This window comes from Pseudorca crassidens, chromosome 18 (genome assembly GCF_039906515.1).
Source record: "Pseudorca crassidens isolate mPseCra1 chromosome 18, mPseCra1.hap1, whole genome shotgun sequence".
Classification (NCBI taxonomy): Eukaryota; Metazoa; Chordata; class Mammalia; order Artiodactyla; family Delphinidae; genus Pseudorca; species Pseudorca crassidens.
In genome coordinates, this window is record NC_090313.1 from 59227873 (window position 1) to 59248327 (window position 20455).

The following is a 20455-nucleotide window of genomic DNA, read 5'->3' on the forward strand; positions in this document are numbered from 1 at the left end:
ATGCTTGTTTTAACTTAAAACAGAAATGTGTACTAACACATCATTTTTTTTTTTTTTTTTTTTTTTTTGCGTTACGCGGGCCTCTCACTGCTGTGGCCTCTCCCGTTGCGGAGCACAGGCTCCGGACGGGCAGGCTCAGCGGCCATGGCTCACGGGCCCAGCCGCTCCGTGGCATGTGGGATCTTCCCGGACCGGGGCACGAACCCGCGTCCCCTGCATCGGCAGGCGGACTCTCAACCACTGCGCCACCAGGGAAGCCCCAACACATCATTTTTAAGTGCAGGGCTCTGTGGTCATTTTTGCTTAAACCCCATTCATAATTTATTATCTGTAACTTTCAGTTTTGGCAATTTCTACATAGTCTGAGTGCAGAATTGTAGACTTCAAAAAAATTTCTGTATATGCCCCAATCTTCTGTGTATGTTTGGTCCACATCTTGTTCAAAGCAGTTTTTTTAAAGCTATTTTCTTATTAAGTCATCTTAAAAGTATTGCACTTAGTTTTCGCAGCAACAGCAAGTTTCTTTTTATCTTCATTTTGGTCCATTTTTATAACAATTGAATTTGGGGAGTAAACCCGTAAGGACCACCGGGGGAACAATCCCCGCTCCCAGGGACCCTTGGTGGGTGTCCGACCACCAGGGGGCGCAGTGGTAGGAGGAGCTTCCGGCGCGGTCGGTATCAGTCAGGACGCTCTTCCCCGGAAGAGGGCTCGGTTCCCTCGGTTACTAGGTTTGGGGGAGGTCAGTTAAGAGAGGTTGGTTGTCCCACCACTGGGGCCAACACAGTGTTGGAGGAGGTCTCGGAGAGAACGTGACCGCCTCTCGACCAGCGAGCTGGCCGGGGCAATGGAAGGCTCCCTAGCCCCTCCCTGTCCTTGGAATGTACGTTCTGCCCACGGTTCCCACAGTGCGAGCCCTTTTCAAGGACGCAGCGTTGCGAGCAGTGTGCTGTTGAGCCCATCTGGAGGGATACGTGCCTGAAGCCAGGTAAGGCCTCCATCTAAACTTTAAGGTTCTCGTGGGCGGGGGTGGAAATCTGCAAGTCTTGCGCCGTCCAAGACAAGCGTCGAATGTTAAGTTCTCTTACTTATTAAACCTGCCACCTACCAATCTGGAGCGGGCTGCCTCTTTCTTCGGTCTCTCCTTGCCCTCTGCTTACGGGGGCTAATTTCGAATTTCACCCGGGGGACCCCGAGGTTGCGAACCAACACAGAGGGTTGGTATGTAATCTACCACCATGAGAGCTCACAGGGACCGTATCCAGGCCTGGCGGTCGAGGACACTCCTGGTGGAAGTTTTCTCTAGTGTGCCAGGCAGAATTCCTAGTGTAAGCATGACATGGTTGAAGGCTGGTCTGGGACCGACTTAGTGATGACAGGCGACTCAGGAGAGGCAGGCAGGGCTAGAGCATTCCTTTATTCACTCAGTAGATATCTGTTGTGTACTCATGTGCCAGAAACTGTCCTAGGTATCGGGGATGCCACATTCCCTGCTGCCTGTTCTAGTAGCGGAGATGGTGTTAAACAAGTGAACAGATAAAAACTTCACGTGCCAGTGGCTAGGAGTGCCCTGAAGAAACATTAAGCAGGTGAGAAGGATGGAAAATGATGTGTGTGTGTGTGTGTGCGTGCGTGCGCGCACGTGCAAGCGTGTGCACTGGTTTGTAAAGGGTAGCCAAGGAAACTGTTTCTGAGAAAGTAACATTTAAGCAGAGACCTGAATAAAGTGAGGGAGCAAATTACAAGGGTATTGGAATGAAGAGTGCTCTAGGCAGAGGACAGCACGTCCAAAGGCCCTGTGGCAGGGATGCCTGGCCCTGATGAATAACCAAAAAGCCAGTGTGTCTGGAGAGGAAAAAGTAAGGGCCTTCTAAGCCACATGGGGAATGTGGGATTTTCCTGGAGGCAGTGGAGGGCCAATGAAGAGTTTTTAAAAGATTTTGCTGGAAACAATATGGAGAAAGGACTGAGAAAGGAGAGGATAGGAGTCAGGGACACTAGGGAGATGAGGGTGTCTGAGGTGGTGTCAGTGAGGATGGAGAGGTGGGGGTGGGGAAGGAGAACCACACCTGTGTGCACCTGAGGAACTAAAGGGGCCGCTCATTAGAGCTCACAGGGGGAGCTTTTCCTCAGGAAAGTGAAAGAGAGGTGGGCGGGGGCAGAGTCAATAAAAGACCTTTGTGGGAAGCTTGGAAGCGGACCTCAGTCTCCCTCCGAGGAGTCCTCCTCCAGTGCTTGCTTCCAGAGTGGAAATGATTTGTCCGGGGAAAACGCAGATGTGAGCCCAGCTGCTGTTTCTGAGTATCAATTAGAAATTAATATAAAGCATTTCTGAACTGTAATGATAAAAGAGGACATGGACGTGCTTATGTTTTTCTCCTGTCAGAATGCTAAAATCATGGAGTTTCTGGTTTGTGCCGTTTATCCAGCTCTGTCTCTATTAGCGGGGAGGCTTTAGGCTGCCTTTCTGAGCCTCAGTTTTCTTAAAGTGGGATCATGCTGCCTGCAGAGACCCATCAGGTTACTCTGAAATGATGCGGCACGGAGCCCGCTGCCCCATAGAAGGGCAACAGGCCTGTGTCCTCCACACGGGGAGCTGTGGATTCTGATGGCTCATGACACGAGCTGTGTAGTGATCGCCTTCTTTTCACCAGGTGAGCTGTCTCTGAATAGGAGAGGCTACCTAATCTGAGGGTCTCCGTGCAAAATGAAAATGCAGGGATCCTTGTTCTAAAATTGTTAAGGATTTCGAGACAGTGACAGCAGAGCCTTAAAAGCAAGCGCAGGGCCTTAAGTGTGAGGACCTGTGTGCCTGCAGGTCATGTGCCTGCGACGCCAGCCTTGGCTTGGAAATCGGAGAGTTCAGAGACGTGGGGCTGTGTGCCTGGGGTGTCAGATAGTGGTCTGGATCCTGGAAGGAAATGAGTTTGTATCTCAAAGGAGGCTGCGGGATTTCTTTGGGACTGGCTACAACCTGAACACGGAGGGGATGCCTCTTATCAATTAGAAATGTGTTGCTTTTCTGCATAAAAAGCTCAAACCTTGTAGGCCTCAGGTGTTCAGAGGAGCAGGGAGTGGGGCAGGGGTGAGGGGTGATGGTGAGGCACAAATGGGGAATCCGGTCATGTCGAATTTCACTCTCCAGTTAGAAGTCCTACCCGGGGCATGTGACGTAGAGTATCCTGAAAGGCCTTCATTTCCCAAAAGGAGGAAAAACTCATGCATACCTGCATCCATTTCAAAAACACTTATTGAGTGCCTACTGTGTGCCTTGCCAAGGAGTGAAAGACACAGGTGTCTTTGGCCCAAAGGGAACAGAAATAATAACAGGCATTTGTTGTGTTTCTGGCTGTTGAACATCTGAAACCCCCTCCTTGTTTGGGGGGTACCCCATTGTGTGAGTCTTGGTGGGAGGTAGGCCTGCCCGCTCTAGAAACTGAAGGTGGTCATTCCTTCTTCTGCCTGCCTTCTAACTCCAATGGGGACACGAGACTCAGGCTCAGGAGGCCCTTTACTTCCCCAGACACGCTTGCCTTTTGTTGCTCATTGAACATGTCATGGAGATGAGCCCTGGGTCTGACCTGAGGGGTCTTGGGCCTGAGTGTGGTTCATGCCCACACAATAGCTGGGTGATCTCAGGGAAGTCACTTATTCTCTTGGCCTAAGTTTCTTTACCCATCTTCACATGGTTTTGAAGATTAATTTGAATCCGATAACTGGCCCGCAGCAGTTATTCCATAGGAGTTAGGTCAGGGGCCTACACTGGTATGGGGACAGGAGCTCTTCCTTGAGAGGGAACCTGGGGCTGCGTCCTGGCTCAGCAAGAAAAAGCACCATGATTGATTAGGTGTGTCTGCCGTGGGTGTTGCTGCCATTTCTACGTTAGTTGGATCTGGTCGTCTGAAAGATGTTCCATGTGGTGGTTTTGAGTTTCTGAATTAAGTAGCCTGATGGCTTAGGCTCTTAGGCTTTTTGATTAGACCCAAAAAACGGGCAACCTCCATGATTGGCACAACTTAACAGCTGGACCTCAAATGCCTTCAGTATCTGGTAAAGGGGCTCTTTCTTAAACTTTGTGTTAATGACTTCTTGGACACCGCCCCCCCCCCCAGGCAAATCTAGGTCAGATCCCTTCTTGTGTGGTCCCATAGTATACCCCTCCAACCATACCATCAACCGTTTTATGTGCAAATTCCCTGATTTCTTGGCTGTCTTCACCTCCTGCCCTCCCTCTCACCCCCAGCACAATCAAAGGATGAACCCCTCGAGGTTTATCCTTTGTCTGGCTTGCTCTGTGTTTTATCCCCAGCAGCTGAGACCGTATTAGCCCAGTAGATGCTCGGGTGAGGAAACAAGCATTTACGGACACGGCAGAAGGTGGGAGACAGCGAGACGCACCCAGGAGAGCCGGGCAGCGGGGGTGGAAGGTGGGAGAGGGTTCTTACTTTCACGTTTCTTCATAATCCAGAGGATTGTTTCCTTATATTTTCCAAAATTTTTCTTCAGCCTAAAAGGAACGTGACTCATCTTTAGAAGCTGAGACTGGATTCATGTTTCCATGTCATGCTGCACCGTAGACCGTGCTAGGGCCTGCTCAGCCTTTTCATAGGTGGAGGGCGGGCTGGAAGGCTCTGCCTTCGGACCCAGCTTTCTTCCAGTCTGTACTCAGGAATTAAGGGCCAGCACATGGTGCTGTGCGTCCCTCCTGGCCTCTGACTGGCCTTCAACTTGGGCCCCTGAGCTGACCCCCAGACCTTTCAAAATGAATTCAGTGGGGGTCCTCCTGGGAGCGAGGCCAGGGCTGGGAGGCCCAAATGCACGGCTGGCTCTGTGAGTTAAGCTCGTGCAGCTTGCTTTCCCTGCGGCTTGTGCCTGTTTCAGCGAAGGCTGTTTGGAAATAGCTTAGAGAAACAGCATTGTCTGCGAACCGGACAGAGCCACCTGAAACCCCTTCGCATTTAGTAGGAAAATTTCAAATACACTCACTCAAAAATGACTTATCATGAAAGCCACATTAAGGCACAGCTCTTCAAAATGATCACGCCCTCAACCCCCCTCTCATGTCAATAGACGAAGGGAGTCATCCTGGCATTAAAGTGGCTTGGACTGTTTTACTTCCAAATAAGAGTGGTCTCCAGAGGCAGCTGCCTTTCCTGGTTCTCAGATCAGAGCCCTTTTGGAAGGGAATCTGCCGGAAGGAGTGAGCCTCCCAGGCTTAATTGGATCAGAGAGAAAGGCCTTTGACAAGACAGATTTTAAGTTCTCAGTTCAGAGTCCTTGAAGAGAGCATAATAATTTAACCCCAAGCAGCCTTAGGAAGCTCATACCCTTTGCTGGAAAGGGCTGGACTCTTTTGTCTGGGGGAAAATAGAGGTTTGCTCTTTGTACTTTAGGAGCAATTGCGGAACTGGAGAATGAGCTCTTCGTGGCCCATTTGTACCAAGTGTTATTTATTTGCAAGCACTTTGAATGGAATTGAAGCAGTTACCTTGCCTACCGTCACCTGTGAAAGAGTAAGGACGGAGGAGGGGGTGGGGTGAAGCCTGTCCGGCCGGCTGAGAGCACGATGCCATGTGCATACAAGAGTTAAATTCCAGTGAGGGGATCCAGCCAGAGGCATCCAGGGCCCTTCGGGGAAGTTTCCTCCCTTAGCTCTTTGCCCACCTTTGCAAGCTAGTGGAATCCTTACTAGCTAGCTCCTCAGTGGTAGAGACTGGGTTACACACTACTGTACAGACCGGCACACAGGAGGTGCTCATGAAATATTCATTGAGTGCAATTAGGTTAGAATGAGCCTCCGTTATAGGCTTAAATGGGAAAGAAGGGGAGAAAATGTAACATATGAGAGAGGGTACCTTACAGGGATGTTATTTGGGATTTGTTTTTTGCCGCTGTATGAGGATGTGAAAGCTTGGATGTTCTTTGTGTTTTGCATTGTGTATTCTGCCTTCCCTTTTCCTAGAGAAGCCTTAGGGTTCTCTGGCCCTAGGACTCTACTGAGCCCAGAGCAGAAGTTGCTGGCAGTCAGTCTCTCCCTGATTTTTGTGAGAGTCTCCATTCACCAAGGAGGTTATGCAGGGCACCCCATCCTCACAGCCTCATCCTCAACCACTGCTGGGGAGTCTGCCATAGACCTCCTGGATGTCTGACCATGTACCTTGTTCATCAAGGTTTCTGACAGCTGGATAAGTGAAAGTCCAGGCTTCCATGTACCCCAGTCTGGATGTACAAACAGGGTTCTGGAACATTTTGAGACCTGGAGTCATGCCAACTAGAAAGATTGGGTGCCAGCAGCAGTCTGCAATAAACTTATCATTCCCCATTCCCAACAGGGGCTCTTGCCATGAATCCCAGGGCAGTGAGGCTCAGGGCTTTTCCCCCTCAGGGAACATGAACTTGATCCTCCATTGTCCCCTCACTTCAAAGGCCCAGGGGTCTGAACCTTGCTTCCCAGACTTGCGTACAATTCACGGTCCTTTCAAGACTTTTCCTGCCCTGGATTTCCAGCATCTGTCACTGCCCATCTTTGATCCTATCCTGCACATCCCCTGCTCATAGATTTCTTTGCTCCTGAGTTTCGGCAGGCAGCTGGACCATCCTGTCCCCTTGACCCCTAATCTTACCCTTGTCCTTGTGCATGGCTTGTGCCTGCCCTTTGACTCAGGGGACCTGTCCAACCCTGGCCTTACTCTATTCTCTGATGACCCAATTTACACTTTCCCTGCTGCTACCACTGGCCTACCTGCACCTACTGACCGATAGCTCCATCTCTCCAGTCACTTACAGAATTCCCAGTTTCCTTCTGGTCTCTCTCTCCAGATGACGGGTCAGGGGAATGTTAATATCCTCCTCCAGTTCACTGCTAGCCGCCATTTCTCTGAGCATGGTCCCGAACACTGACTGATAGGAGGTGGTCACAACCTGCAAAAGGACCACAGAATGAAGTAGCCAGAAAATGGGAATTAACAGTTAGTTAATGATCACTTTTGTGACTCTCTAAGCTGCCAGAGGAGATTGCAACATGTTATTCGAAAAAGAAAAGCAGTGGGAACAGTAGGGTGGCTAGCAAGATTGGTTCCAAAGACTATTTCCATTACGGTCACACCCTCTTCTCGTTCTCCAATTCCCTCAAGAATTCTTTTTAAATAGTAGCATACCAAGAAATCGTTTGAGAGCATAAAATTACCCTCTTCTGACAAATGTAGAGATGGCTCTAGAACGTAAAAGTGCTTCCATGCCTTAAGAGCATAACAGCCTTTTTGAGTTCCAGGAATGGCCAAGCTCTCAGTGGTTGGTTATTTATTCATTGTGAAGGATAACAGTCTTCAGGAAAGCAGGGTAGCACCTAGCACGTTCTTGTAGAGGATGATTCTACCTTTAAAGATTCTTCCAAAGTAATGACATTGCAAGCTCCTTTTTTATTTTTGTAAATTTGATCATTCTATCCCAAGTCCATGCTGCTAACCAGGACTGACCCATAGGTGGGTCCTCACAAGAGTTTCTTCTTTTGGATCCCTTTTGGTCGAAGGTGAAGTTTGACTTGCCGTCCAGGAGAACCCTGGGTCTGTCATGTTGCCCTGCTCACCTACAGGTCGAGGTTGTTATGGTGGTTGTTCTGCATCTGATGATGTGCAGTCTGCCATTCACTTACAAGCCTTCTATCGTAAGTGGAAGACCACAGATCCGAAGTTGCATGCGACCTGGGGCAGATACAAGAATGGAGCTTGTGATTGGCTGGGTTTTCTAGGTTGGGGAAAAGCTGGGGCGTCTCAGGTCTGCCTTGTGTGACTCCCAGCCTCTGCGTGCTCCTTTCCGCATTGCTGGTGTTCAGTTAATGAAACACGGCGGCCATCAGACTGAAGAGGCTGTAAGGCCGTGGTGCCCTAAGTAAGCAAACCAAAGCCTAAGGCCATAAATGCCTCAAGGTTAGGAAATCAAAACCCGAGGACAACCAATCAGAAGCAGCAGGCTTTAAGCTGCGGCCAATCAATAACTTCCTTGCTTTGCTTCTGCATTTTCCCTGTAAGTCTCTCCCCAGCTCCTGTTGGTGGAGGGCTCTTAACCACTTCCGGTTTGGTGCTGCCCGATTTGGATCCACACAGGCTCAAATAAACTCTTCACATTTTTTTTTTGTGTGTGCGGTACATGGGCCTCTCACTGTTCTGGCCTCTCCCGTTGCGGAGCACAGGCTCCGGACGCGCAGGCTCAGCGGCCATGGCTCACGGGCCCAGCCTCTCTGCGGCATGTGGGATCTTCCCGGACCGGGGCACAAACCCGCATCCCCTGCATCGGCAGGCGGACTCTCAACCGCTGCGCCACCAGGGAAGCCCGCTTCAAATTTTTAATAGGCTTCAGTTTATCTTTTCATACGGGAATGAGTCAGTGCTTCAGGGCAGGCTGAGGTGAAGGCTCTGGTGTGGCTACCCCTGCCTCTAAGTTCTTCACTGTTGACCATCCCTCCCTTGAGGTGGAGTGATGGCCTGCTGGCCCAGGCCAGTGGTCTCTCACCAGCCCTTTGGATTCCATGATTTGTTCACCGGAAGATATGGTTCCCGCTGGCGGGGCCTGGTCGAAGTTCTCGTCCCAACCAGGCTGTGCTACCCCGCTCCAGCGCATGTGCCCTCCTCGGAGGCTCATCCCGTTTGCTTCCCCAGCCTCTGGAGAGCTATCCTCATGGTCACGGTAGGGGTCTTGGGCCCCCAAGTGATGACTTCTCCCATGCCCTGTGACTGCTCCTGGGTGAGTCTCTGGTTTTTCCAACCAAGAGCGTTTGCGCAGCAGGTGTGTGATGCACGCGTGTATCCTACAAACAATTCAGACGTGTATAGGGAACTCAGAGCGGCCAAGAGGTTGAATTGTCAGAATAACCGAAGTCTAGGGTGATAGCCGCATCCGAATCCAGGGGCCTCAGCCGCCTCTCCCAGTGGCTTGTGGTGTCCCCCACCCAGCTGCAGGTGCCATGTGGCGTTGACTCCATTCCTTCTGTCCTGCTCGCTGGCCCCATGTGTCCGCAGCGGCCGCCTATGGCATTGCTTAGAGAAGCAGTGCTTCCCCGGCTGGACAGCTGCCTATCCGCAGATTGCCACTAGCTGGGCCGCAGGTGCTGCCTCATTATCCTCCTAAGCATCGACCCTTGGAAGCAGAGTGGTACAGACAGCAAGGGGGAAAGTATCCCCCTAACTCTTTGCCTTACTTTGTCACCTGGGCAAAGCCCCTGAGATGGCAAAGCCCCTGAGGCGGCAAGGAGTGGTGCTTGTGACCAGGGCTCCCCTGCACAGGCCGCCTGTCGCACGGAACCCTCCCAGCATCTGGTCTCATCCAGAACCTTGCACAGCTCCGTGGGAGATGTTCCCTCTGCCTGTGGCTGCAGCTCCGCCAGACACAGCAGAACCTCAATTGACAGGCGCGCTGAAGGTTTCCAAGTAATTTGTGTCTAATTAAAACAATTCCTTTCAATTTCAACTCTTGCTGAAAAATCTTTCTAAAATGCCTGAGCTTACTTTCCTGTCTTAGTAAATCCAGTGCGGTGAATCAAAGTTCAAGTAATCTTTTTTCCTCCCTTTGACATGGTATTTCAATATTTGAAAAGCAGTTCTTATTCATATAATGTGTATAGGAGCATGTGTGGAAAGTAAGGAATTTAGGGCTAAATAGGAACTGAGACCAGAGAATTTTTCCAATTAAAATAAAAGCAAAAACTGTATAAATGCCTAGGGGTTCCCCCCCCCTTTTCTTTTATAAGTTTAGAAAAATGTATCTGCTTAATCTTGAGTTCCAGGGACACAAGATTTCATTCTTGTGATTGTAGTTAATACCTACAGTCCTGAGAAAGTTTGTTAGTTGTAGGGGAAAGGATGTATAACCTGAATCAACATGCATTGGAAGTGTCAGAGGTAAGTTGACGCAGGAAATTAGAGCCACAAGCCTGTACAGGCAGGCAAAATATTGTGCAGTAGGGCTTCCCTGGTGTCACAGTGGTTGAGTCCACCTGCCGATGCAGGGGACACGGTTCGTGCCCCGGTCTGGGAAGATCCCACATGCCGTGGAGCGGCTGGGCCCGTGAGCCATGGCCGCTGAGCCTGCGCGTCCGGAGCCTGTGCTCCGCAACGGGAGAGGCCACAACAGTGAGAGGCCCGCGTACTGCAAAAAAAAAATATATATATATATATTGTGCAGTAAAGACAATGCAACATGCTGTAGATGTAAGGCTTATTCAGACAATTGGGACTTCCCATGGTGTCTCTGGTTATTGGATACAACTCGGAAAGGACAGCTATTAAACTTCCGGGGCTGGTTCTGTGCCCCTCTGAAGAGTGTGGGAGCAGGACTCAGATTTGGGGGAGATGCTCCACTGCTCTTTGTTGCGGTGTCTGCACTGCAGACGCTGTTGTCCAAAGTTTCTGCCCTGCTGGGCTGCCCCAGGCCTGGTCCTTTAGTTGAAGACAGCAGGCTTTTCTTGGGGCTTTTGTTTGTGCTTGTTGGGGTTTCTGGTCACTGTCTTTTCAGCACCCAGTCAGGGGTAAATGAAGCAAAAAGAAAACTCAGGAAACTCACCGCCATGTCGTTCCTTGGGTCCCAAGGTCCCTAGCCAGTCTGCCTTCTTCTCTCCGTCTTTTAGAAGCTTCTTGTGTTTGTTTTATATATAATGTATAGGGTTTTAAGCTGTACTTAGTGGGAAAATTACATTTAGTCCACCTTTCCAGAATCCAACGTCATTTTTTTTTGGCTGTGTTGGGTCTTTGCTGCTGCGTGTGGGCTTTCTCTAGTTGCGGTGTGCGGGCTTCTCATTTTGGTGGCTTCTCTTGTTGCGGAGCATGGGCTCTAGGCATGCGGGCTCAGTAGTTGTGGCTTGTGGGCTCAGTAGTAGTGGCTCACGGGCTTAGTTGCTCCACGGCATGTGGGATCTTCCGGGACCAGGGCTCGAATCCATGTCCCCTGCACGGGCAGGCGGATTCTTAACCACTGCACCACCAGGGCAGTCCCAACTTCATTTTTACATAGGGTTTCTGCAAAGGACGATTTGCCTTGATATCTAGGTATCTAGGTAGCTTACATGATTTGTTTTTAGCTTTGCTGCCTTCAAAATCAATCTTGAGGGTTTTTTATTCATATTACTGAAAGCAGGGCCTTGTGGTACCATACTTGGCTTTCTTCTGACCCTCTTTGGTTTAACGTATGTCATTTACACTTAGGCCTGTTTTAAGAAAAGCTCACTTCGGCTGTGCTAACAGTGTAGTGAAGCTGTGAATCCCAGGGCTCAAGAGGCAGTGTCCGGCTGGCCGTGGGCCACTCTGCTCTGACATTCAGAGCCAGGTGTTCTCCAGTTTTTATCCAACTTACATTGGCTTCAAAGTCTTCGGCTTCCAGTGTGCCAGTGGGATCACTTAACGTACGATCGCAAAAGCTCTCTTTAGAGACAGAGTCCTCGGCTTTCAATTTTGGAAGGCACAGCAAAAGGAGAGGCATTTGGAAAAGGAACCAAAACAAGAAACAAACAAAAACAAAAAGAGAAATAGATTTATGGCATTTACACTTGCGCTTTTGAATAAAAATGCATATGTCATCAATAAGACTTTAAATTCATCAAATCACTTAAAATTTGACTTGGGGATATTAATAAAATCGGAATAAAAAGGTCAGTTTCAGTGACAGACTTAAGAAAGTGAGTGTGTGTTTCTGGTGGCCAGTGAAGATTCATCTGACAAAGTGACATTTGAGTGAGTCCTGCATGAAGCAAGGGAGCGAGCAGGCAGATGGCTGGGGAAGAGCATCCCTGCCAGGGAGCAAAGGAGGTGCAAAGGCCCTGAGGCGAGAGAGAGTGGGAGCATGTTGACATATCTGACAAACTGGAAGAGGCACAATATGCCCGGAGAGGAGGGAGATGGGAAGGGGCAGGGCCAGCTCACCGAGGACCTTGTAGGCCATGGGAAGGAATTTAGATTTTATTCCGAGAGAGATCTATCCTGAGTGTGATTTTTCTCTTGGAAATCCTGAGAAATATCCCTAGCGCCCGTCCGTTTTGTCAAAAACTGCCCATTTCCAGAATTGCACATGGTTCGTAATTGCTAATCAAAGCCTAAAAGATGAATCGCCAAGCCAGTGAGCTAAAAAAAAAAAAAAAAAAATCTCTCAGAGATAGCAGATGCCTTTGTTCTCAAGGTCAGCCACAGCCTGGTGACCCTGGGCCAGGAGAGGGCTGGAAACCTCCCGTGTCGACGGGGTGCAGACCGAATGGAGGAGTTGATAATTACAACTTGGGCCTGGAGTCCTTGCTCCCGGGAAGGTGTGGCTCCCGCGGCAGAGCTGGGGGGAAGGGCTCCCACACAGTAATTGGGCCCCCGGGGAAATTACGGTGGCCTTTGTCTCAGCTTCAGGATGACATCAGCCCCTCCACGCTGGGCCATCCCGAGAGCCCTGAAAATCCACTGGCTTGGCACTGGGCCGACCGATTCTATCTGATGTGTGTCCCTGCTGGGCCTCGGGGGGCAGAGAAGGGGCATTCTTCGTGATCTCCATACACGCACGTTATTTTTGCACTTCTTCCCAACTTTGGTTCAATAATGAAAACGCTGACTCCTTTGGGCCCCTGGGGGGATGGAGAACTCCACTCAGCTGCGTCTGCCTGTACTGACACCAGGCCCAGGGGCCTCTCTGCCTGCAGACCTCCTACCCCAGCCTTGGCTTGTTCCTGGTGGAAACCTGCCTCCTTTCGGTGGCCCCTGTGTGGTGCGAGTCCCCCCACAGTTCTTTCCCGCCAGGCACTCACCACCCCGCTGGGGTGCTCACAACTGGCAAAGGCACCGGGCCCTTTCCGCTCATTCCAAAACACTGTGTGTCGCTAGGCTGTCTGCCAGGGATGCGGCCTAGAGAGATTTTAAAACTTCTTGTTGGGAAAGCCCCACAAGAATCCTTGGGAATTCAGGCAAGAACCTCGGGAAGCTCCGTTTGGTTGCCACTGGAGAGAAATGGAGGAACTGGTAGAACAGGGGTCTGGGGAGAGCGGGTGGCAGAGCCTCCCGTAAGGGTCTCTGAGGATGTGACGGCCCAACATGGAGGAGTCCGGCTCTGGTCCTGATAGCTTAGCAAATCCCCATGATTTGTGAGTGCTGTATTTTAGTAAGCTTTATTGAATAATAGATAGTTAATTCGAGGGAAAAAAAGAAGTAGGTGTTTGTCAAAGGAAGAAGGGGAGTTGGCAGGAGTGAATGAATACAGAGCAGCAGTGTTCAGAGGCATTCGGTCCCACATAATCAGTAACCTTAACATCAACAGGCGCCGTCTGCGTGTCCGCAGGCGCCCAGTAAATCCGCAGGAGCACAGCCGCAACTGGGGCAGAATGAGCAGGGAGAGCTTTATTCCTAGTTAACCTTCCCTTTGGGGATTTCTGTCAACCACGACTTTTGTTCTAGGGAGATCATTATCTTCCCCTGAAGTTGCTTTATGGGGGGACTGGGGGAGGGGGCAGGTGTCAGGCCAGGTTCCTAAGTGGCGGCCCTGTTACCCAGGACTCGAGCCCCTCCCAGCTTGTCACTCAGTCCCCTCGCACCCTGGCCCCCTCATCTGTGTAATGGGGACCATAAGGCTTATCTTCAGGGTGGCTCAGGGGACCGGTGCTAATGCAGTGAACGCCGGGCACACAGCATTCCCTGAAGTGGAGTGTGCCTGTCCCGGACTGATGAAGAACAAATCTAAATTCTCCCCCGTCCGATCAGTGGCTCTCCTGTAACGTTTTTTTCTTGCCAGAAGCATACTTCCTGAATTGGGGTAGATGTTTGAGTCCGGTGTATTTGCCCTGCAGGGCAGATCCCCACGTTATAAACGAGGAAAGGGAGGGGACAAGCATTAGGCGACTAGCCCTGGGCGGGCTCTGAGAAAAGAGCACACAGGTGAAACTCGGTCCTGTTTTCACCTCCTCCACCCTGCACGTACTGAATTCCTTGTTGTCCTTAAATGAAGGATAAACGATGGGCTGGTCTGGCAGCTGCTACGGGCACAAATCTGTAATCTGTTCTGAAGCCACTCAGTGTGCTTCGTGGATCAGCGGCCCGAGCTGCTGCCAGGAGCTTGTGAGAAATGCAGTCTTAGATCCACGGAATCAGAATCTGCATTTTAACAAGATGCCCGGGTGATCGCTCTGCACATTAAAGTCCGAGCAGCAGTGCTCTACCCCAACCGCCCCCAACCCCGGAAATGAAATAAGATGAAGAAAATTTTATAGTCTAGAGTTGGGAGGAGTTTGATAAGCCACCTGTGTAGGTAACCCTGATTCCCCCCTCTTCCCCCGCCCCCATGCTGACAGACAGCAAGCACGTCCTCATCCCTACGTTGTTTCTAATAGGATGGGTCTGGTTAATCGCAGGGCTTTTGTGGAGTGATGTGTGCAGGTTGGGATTCTGCCGCCAAAAGGCTTCTCCCCCGTCCTTCCCCTTCATAGAATTCAAGTATGCCCTCCTTAATAAAAATTTAATCAGGCTTTAAGGGTACCATCTGAGGGGCTCTAATTCATTCCCTATCAAGCTACCATCGAATGAGTCTGTCTGGAGAGGCCCATGCATCCCAGTCAAGCCCTGCTGACCAGACTTCAGGGAACCTAGCAACTGACCGACTGGACCCTCTTTAAATGTGGGCGTCCCTATACAGAGCTTGAGTAGAGAGATGGACCTCTGGGCCGTTCCCAAGTCATTCTGTCTCGCTCCCGAGACCCTCTCTCTGTTTCTTGTTCTAGCTCCCTTTTACAGTTAAGGACAGAGAAACATATATAGGTTCAGGGACTGTGTGCCCAGCATGTCCCTCGGTCCTCTCTAGGACTCGGCACCAGCTGGACCAGCAAGGCACCCACCCGCCCAGGGCGCTATCCCCAGCCCCGGCTGCTCTGCGGGGAGCAGGGATCTTTGGATAGGTTATGTGGGACTCTGACCATTTCCTGCCTTTTCCGGTTCTTCAGTGGGAACAAAGGCTGAAAACAAATAGGAAAAATGATGAATAGGATGTGGTTCGGTGAACTGTTAACCCTTAAATGTCTGGGAGACCAGGGTGGAGACTGCGTATTGTAGGGTAAGAGGCTCCCATGACGGTCAGCGGTTGGAGGCCTGTAGCTTATGCCCAGCACACGTTGATTCCCCTCCGTCTGTTCATAGTTCATCTTTCCCACTAGAGTTTAAGTTCTGAGAGGGTAGGATGGCTTTGTCCATATAAAGATGGACAGACTACTGCCCAGTACACAGTAGGTATACAGTAAATATCAGCAGATGCACAGTACATGTCACGGAATGAACTGAGTATGGATAATCCATTATCTCCCCTCCTAACTCCAGTGGTAGATATTATTTCCTCCCCTTTCAAAACTCAATTTTAATTCAAAATTAAAAGCATTTTACCCTTTGGCCAAGTTTCTTCCCTGAGCCTTGACCCCTGACACCACGTTCTAGAAATAATGCCTTGGCCACTGGCCTTAATGAAGGCTACCGTAATCTACAATGGTCAGAAGAGGACTCTCTCTGGCTCAGGGTGTGCTAATTCTGTGCTTCTTCCCATCTCAAAGATGGATTCGTACCCTCCGGGAGTTATTTAAAATCATCGTAGAACTATAAAATTAAAATGATACCTTGTGAATCAGACTTTAAGGGGGTTAGCATCGTTGTTGAGTCTTCCTCTGTTTGAGATTTTGATTTTAAAGGTACTGTTAAAAGACAGAAGAGGGTGGCCGTTAACAATTTCAACCTTATGCTTTCCAGGGGGTTCATGTTGGACGCTTAGGGTCTGAGGTTCTTTCTTGGCACCCAAGTCTGATCCATAGAGGAGAAAACGGGCTGGAGGGCACAGCTGGCGTCTGCTGGACGCTCCCTCTGCCAGCCTCCTCCTCTTAGCTTTGCTGACTTACTCTGGGGCTGCAGTGAACAGTGACTGGGAAATGTGGGCCCTCGGTGTTCTTCTTCTCTGGTCCCAGGACAGAGAGGATGGCTGGGATTGAGGGGAGACCTTAGGGATATTCCTCCTCCTGTAGGAGGAAGAGCTGCAGGAACCATAGAGCCAAGTGGCCTCAAGGCCGTGTAGACTCATAATGGCGTCCGCCTGTCGCTGTAGGAAGTGGGCATCTCTCGTGTTGTGTTGTCAAGAGCTCCCGGAGAGGTGCATGATGGGGGCTGGCGGGGAAGCGTGGGGGCTGGCGAGTACAGATGCACTGGGTTATGCCACGAGAGGCTACTGTGGTTTTTGAGAACTTTTGTAAAGTTCTTGGTTACCCATGTTTTATATTTTCTAGAATTTTGTGATCCCTGCTCCTTTTTGCTCCCTCACCCCTACCTGTCCTTCTCCCTACTCCCAAACACACGCGCGCGCGTGCACACACACACACACACACACACACGCACACGCACACACACACACACACACTCTCCATTCCTAATGGCAAGGAAGCAGAGGCAAGCTGCCCCCTCCCCTCTCATGGGAGCGGCAGGATTTGAGCTCCGTCTGTGATGAGAAGCCTCCCCACCTGGGCAGGATCAGCGCTGCCAGTGCATCAGCTGAGCCCGAGCCCTCCGCAGCCAGGGAGCTCTCCAACTTCTAAGGACGCGCATCCTACCATAAATGGCTCCGACTGTTGGGAATCATGTCTATTTCTTAACTAATTTTCCACAAGCTGGCCCTGTTCTAGCCCTTCCGTGCAGATGGAGAGGTCAGGTCTTGGTTTTGTGTGTCAGATCATCAGGTAGTTGAAGGCAGTTATCCTGTCTCAGAGTCACGTGTCTTCCAGACTTAACGCCCTCATTTGCTTCAGCAGTTCTTTGTACGATGTGGTCTCCAGGTTGGCCTAACACCACCCTCTCCTCGAGCCCCGGCCAGTCTGCCTCTAACCCTCATAGAGTGTGGAATCCCCCGAAGTGAACAGCGGCCCCAGGGTTGCTTCTGCAGTGCAGGCTAGAGCAGGACCCGTCTCCCTCTACATAACCTTTTAATTGTTCTTGGTTATATTAACTATTCTGGCAGTCACACCAGTCATACCATTGACTTATCGAGCCTGTGGTTGAGTAAATCATCTACAACAGACAGGGCATTCCCCCCTTGTCCTTCTCCATCCTGTTTTTGTGGGCTTAAGAGCAGGGTCTAATCTAAATTACTATTCTGTTTTATCTAGCCAGTCCTGATCCAGTGTTTCTGCCTGTCAAGAACTTTTAGAATCTGATCACATTATTGGCATCACCCAACAGCTGCCACTCACGTACAGATATAAATATTCCTCCTACATCTGTATCCAAGTCTGTGGATACAGACTGGACAGAGCCCTGCGGCTCCTGACTGGAAATTGGGTTGACTCTGATCCTTAAACAGTATCTCTGGATGGTTATTCAATAGCGATCATGCCATTGTCTTGCACTAGCATCTACCTGGTATTTGTCTATGTCGTCCATAGGAACATGAGGAAGGCTTTGAAAAAGAAATGTGTTTTGGAATTCGGGCCTCCAAATTCCACGGTTCCCTGATCTAATAACCTTGCCAAAAAGTGACCTAAAAGCCAGTATTACTTGATCTGTTCTTATTGATCCTATGCTGGTTCCTTGTGGTCATTTTGCTCTCAGTTATTTGCCCCAGATTGGTCACAGACTCATTTCCCCAGTTCTTCAAAAACCATAAACATGATTAAGCTCTTCTCTCTCTGTAGATATTCTGGGGTAGACTTTATCTCGGTCAGGACACAGCAGTTACAATTCTTTTCTGATCTCCTCACCAATCTTTGGTGTCTGCTATTTCTTTTTTTTTTCGATGTTGGGGGTAGGAGTTTATTAATTAATTAATTAATTTTTGCTGTGTTGGGTCTTCGTTTCTGTGTGAGGGCTTTCTCTAGTTGCGGCGAGTGGGGGCCACTCTTCATCGCAGTGCGCAGGCCTCTCACTATCGCGGCCTCTCTTGTTGCGGAGCACAGGCTCTAGACGCGCAGGCTCAGTACTTGTGGCTCATGGGCCCAGTTGCTCCGTGGCATGTGGGATCCTCCCAGACCAGGGCTCAAACCCGTGTCCCCTGCATTAGCAGGCGGATTCTCAACCACTGCGCCACCAGGGAAGCCCTCCCGGTGTCTGCTATTTCTTGCTTAACTTTGCTGTACCCTTTTCAATCTGAAGATCATCTTCTTTCACAGAGAAGTCAGAATTCAGTAGCGGTGGAAGAACATGATTTTCTTTGAATTGTTCCTCAGCAGGCACTAAACAGTGGCTCTGTGTGCCTTGATCTACTTTTTGCCCGAATCATATTTGAAAAGGACCCCCCTTCTTTTGTTGCTGCCTGCAGTATTATTATTATTACTTTTTGGTAAGAATACGTTTACCCTGGACTTCAGCTCTCCTGACACTTTTCTCAAAGTTTGAGACATTTTCCTACTTTTATCGTAGGTAACAATCATATCTTTTTTAACCTCTGCATGTGATCTTTCAAAATCCGAGTCCACTGAAAGGAACTCTGTGCAAACACTACTTTGCACTTTTTTTTTTTTTTTTTTTTGCGGTATGCGGGCCTCTCACTGCTGTGGCCTCTCCCGTTGCGGGGCACAGGCTCCGGACGCGCAGGCTCAGCGCCATGGCTCACCGGCCCAGCTGCTCCGCGGCATGTGGGATCCTCCCGGACTGGGGCACGAACCCGTGTCCCTGCATCAGCAGGCGGACTCTCAACCACTGCGCCACCAGGGAAGGCCTCTACTTTGCACTTTGGGGAGCTTTCCAACCCTCTTCTTCATTTGGCCAGGTGACTTGAAGTAGCTACTCCAACTGATAGCACTTGCCCCTCTCTGTTTTTCCTCACCCACGTTTCTATACATAGTGTCTCCATGTGTACATATTTCTATACACAGCTCCTTTCTTGTTTTTTTTTTGGCAGTATGCGGGCCTCTCACTGCTGTGGCCTCTCCCGTTGTGGGGCACAGGCTCCGGACGCGCAGGCTCAGCGGCCATGGCTCACGGGCCCAGCCGCTCCGCGGCATGTGGGATCTTCCCAGACCGGGGCACGAACCCGTGTCCCCTGCATCGGCAGGTGGACTCTCAACCACTGCGCCACCAGGGAAGCCCCACAGCTCCTTTCTAACCAAGACTGTCTCTTCATCATCTACCTTCTCATCACCATAGCTGATCTTGAGCCTGCTGAGGATTCAGCAGCAGTTCCGCAAGTATGTGACAAATATTTATAGGCGCTTACTGTGTGCAGGACGCCAAGTCTTGAGGATTTCTACAAGCAGGGTTATAATGCTCTGTGTTAGAATTTCTGGTGTACTTTGTTCATGACCCTGCTCTGTGCCTGGCTGGGTGGACACCTGAGGCCATAACTAGTCTTTCTGGCCTTCCACCTGCTTCCTCACACGAGCCACGAGACATTCCTGGTGCCTTTAGCCTTCCTTCCATGTCAGACCTGCCACTCTCTGTAGTAATAGGTTTCAAGGATTTATTTATCTGGGTGTTACACCTCCATATTTGGTTCAAAGTGCTGTTTGTAGAGTCCATGTAAAATGCTGTTTCTGGCGCACTGGAATTGAATAGTCCCGTAATAAAAAATGCTTTAGAAATAGGAAACTAGCACCCATGAAATCTGTTCTATCCTAGAGGTTCTCTGGTTCTCCACCATTCCTGTGCCTGGAATCCTCTGGGATCTCGTTAAGGCCGAGGCAGGGATGGTGATAAGAAGGCCTGGGAATCTGCGTCTTTACGGGCACCGGGTGCTGGGGATGTACAGTCCTGGACCCAGAGGAGTGACACTGCTAACACTCTCACCTCCGCTCACTCCTGGGGGCCCTCAGTCAGCACTTTGAATTGCTTTTGCCTTGATTGACTGTGTTTCTCCAACAAGTGGATGGGTGGCTTCTGCCCTGGGCTAAAAGCAGATTCTCTTTTGCATCCACCGTGCTCGGGAACCCTTAGTGTTCTGTCCTCCAGCTGCAAAAGGACTGGCTTTTCTTCGTGGCAGGGGCCCTCTGCCTCCTCTTACCTCGATTTTGAGCTCCTTCCTGGGGCTCCATGCTTCCTGGATTCCCCTTGCACCCCTGCCCCGGTTACCTCCTCTTACAGCGGTTCACTCTTCCAGAGGAGTCTCTTAATGAGCCTCTTTGCCCCATTCCACTGTCCAGACACAATCAGTTACCTGTTGCCAGCAAATTCTGCCCAATTATTATGAACACTCTCCAAAAGATTGATTGTAAACCATAGGCAGAAGGGAAAAGAAAAACCTTCACGAATTCTAGGGAGTTGCTTACTTCTCCTTGTGTTCCAATCTCTGCTGTAGCCACCATCCCCTCATGTCTCTGCAGGAGCCTGGGGTATGACATTGACCCTGGGTTTAGTTGCTCCAACACTGTCCACACCTTTGGTCCAGGCCACCAACATCACAGGATCTGATCAGTAGGTATTGCTGCGGGTGACTAGACTTTCGCTAAACACTAAATACATGTTGGCTTTAAGGAACTCAGTCCTGGAAAAGACTT

At 50.2% G+C, this 20455-nt stretch overlaps 1 protein-coding gene across 1 annotated transcript in view; it reads right to left on the reverse strand.

Annotated features, from left to right (window-relative positions):
- ERICH6B (glutamate rich 6B) overlaps positions 1 to 20455 on the reverse strand; it is a 43114-nt gene that overhangs the window by 11764 nt on the left and 10895 nt on the right. The window contains exons 3-5 of the mRNA XM_067713188.1: positions 15881 to 15936; positions 6785 to 6921; positions 4399 to 4507 (exon numbers count right to left, since the gene is read on the reverse strand). Of these exons, the coding sequence (XP_067569289.1) occupies positions 4399 to 4507; positions 6785 to 6921; positions 15881 to 15936 (302 nt within the window). The remainder of the gene's footprint in view (positions 1 to 4398; positions 4508 to 6784; positions 6922 to 15880; positions 15937 to 20455) is intronic.